At 31.6% G+C, this 2,210-nt stretch overlaps 1 protein-coding gene across 1 annotated transcript; it reads left to right on the top strand.

Annotated features, from left to right (window-relative positions):
• Nucleotides 1–917: 917 nt before the first annotated feature.
• On the top strand, nucleotides 918–1,928 carry LOC130936467 (pectinesterase inhibitor 6-like). Its single transcript, XM_057866537.1, has one exon. The coding sequence runs from the start codon at nucleotides 991–993 to the stop codon at nucleotides 1,648–1,650; it is 660 nt and encodes a 219-aa protein (XP_057722520.1). The 5' UTR covers nucleotides 918–990; the 3' UTR covers nucleotides 1,651–1,928.
• Nucleotides 1,929–2,210: the final 282 nt, after the last annotated feature.

Below are 2,210 nucleotides of genomic sequence, written 5' to 3'. Positions count from 1 at the left end.
TATTAAACAATGTGAACAATGGATATATCGGATGTTTATTTCATTAGGTGTGCGGATGATTATTCTAATATTAAAATTTAAGTGGGTAATTTAGAAGGGTAGTGTGTTCTAATTTGATTGGTGGTTGTTTATGTTGTTCAAAAAAATTATTGGTTACCTAGCATAACCCATTTATAAAATATAAAGTATATTTTAAATAATTACAATGATATTTGAATTTTTTATTAATATTAAAATATAAAATAATTTTTTAACCGTTTTTAATGTATTTTTTTAATTATACAAAATATTTAAAATATTTTTTGTTTTAATAAATAATAATATATATTATTTTTAAATTCATTTTAAGAATACATATTTAGAATAAGGTTGAATACGCTAACACGTGATAGTATTTAGATATGTCTTAGTGTGTCCACAAAATTTTTTATTTTATTTTTTATTAGGATACGTTGGATACCGCAGTGTATAGGATGAGTGTTGATAAATGTCGTATTCAAAATGTGTCCGACACACTAATACAATAACTCAAAATTATTCATGCTTTATAGCATTTTATAATGGTGGCTAATTTTTTTATACAAATCACTTGTACGATGGTAAACGTAATTATCTCTTATTCCAGATCTTTATGATACTGATGAATGAGAAAGTAGAGAAATTTCACAGTATGAAAGATTGAGTATATCTTATTCTTATCTAGACTAGTGAGGAACTCACATGTTACATACTTTTCCCATCTAGCTATTTCAGATTACCACCCTTTATCCCTTTTTTTAATTGCACTCACTAGCCCCTTGCCTATGCACCAGCTTCTCCCTAAAACAAGTCCAAAAAGTAAAACATAACATGGTACTTTTTAAAGTCCCCACCACCCCTACCTTCTTAAGCCAAATCTCACTATAAAGATACAACAATCTGAGCATTCCTCACTACTCTTTTCTTCATTCTCTTGTTTATAGCACCATACCATATACAAAAGAAAAAAAAATGGTCATAATATCACGCCTTATGTTACTCCATGCATTATTGTTATTGTTCCTTTCATCATTCCTAGCAAGCAGTGGTCAAATGGTGCTTGCAAAAGGGAACAAAAATGGTTATGTTAGAGAAGCTTGCAGTGTAACAAGGTACCAAGAGTTGTGTGTTCATTCACTAGCACAATTCTCCAACACTGCGGGAACAAGTCCTAGCAAATGGGCACGTGCTGGGGTATCAGTGACAATAGGCGAGGTAAAGAAAGTTCGAGCATTCTTGGCACAGTTGAAAAGAAATGGAGGATTCATAGGAAGAAACAGAGCTGCACTTTCAGATTGTGCTGAGGTTTTTGATGATGCACTTGATGAGCTTCATAGATCACTTGATGTGCTAAGAAAGCTTAGCAAAACCACGTTCAGCACACAAATGGGGGATCTCAATACTTGGATTAGCGCGGCGTTAACCGATGAAGACACTTGCCTTGATGGATTTTCATTTCAAGTCCAAGATAATAATAATAATAATAATCATAACAATAATAAGAAGAAGCAGATCAAGTTGCTGCAGAGAAGGGTCCAGAATGTTTCTTACATAACCAGCAATGCTCTAGCTCTTGTTAACAAGCTTGCTACCACAGGTATTGAAAGCTTTGTTGATCAAGACAAGTCCTGAATTGGGTAACAGATACTTGTGCTACATGTGTAATATATATACATATACTTTTTCTTTATTTTTCTTTGGTTTTTGTCTATATCAAATGGGAACTATAAGAAGAAATAAAGCATAATGTTCTGTTAGCAAAGGTGTTACAATATATGTTTGAATACTTATTAGTAATTAAGGTTTCAGCAAGAAATATGAATTAGGTGTTGCTTGCTTGTGTAAATATGATCATGAAATGAAATTTATCCCACAAGCTGTATAAATAGTTGAAGATCTTTTACTTAGTAATTCTGTCTTGTGAATTTGTGAATGATTTGAGTATACTGACTATATGCAACTATGGTATGTTGTTTGTTCTGTTGCTCAAAATGACTCATAAATGGTACTCCTTCTCTCTGTTCTTTTTTTTTTCCTTCTCATCTACCAATGTCACTTTTAATATTAATGTATAATTAATATGATATGAGCAACGAACGATTTAAATATGATGCTTTTGAATTTAAAAATGAGTGTCATATTCTAAGATCTTTCATAAGGCAGCTAGAAACTCTCATTGACTCTTGGCCGAT

The sequence above is a fragment of the Arachis stenosperma genome, chromosome 6 (assembly GCF_014773155.1).
Source record: "Arachis stenosperma cultivar V10309 chromosome 6, arast.V10309.gnm1.PFL2, whole genome shotgun sequence".
In the NCBI taxonomy this organism is placed as follows: Eukaryota; Viridiplantae; Streptophyta; class Magnoliopsida; order Fabales; family Fabaceae; genus Arachis; species Arachis stenosperma.
This window is presented reverse-complemented; position numbering and strand designations above follow the sequence as displayed.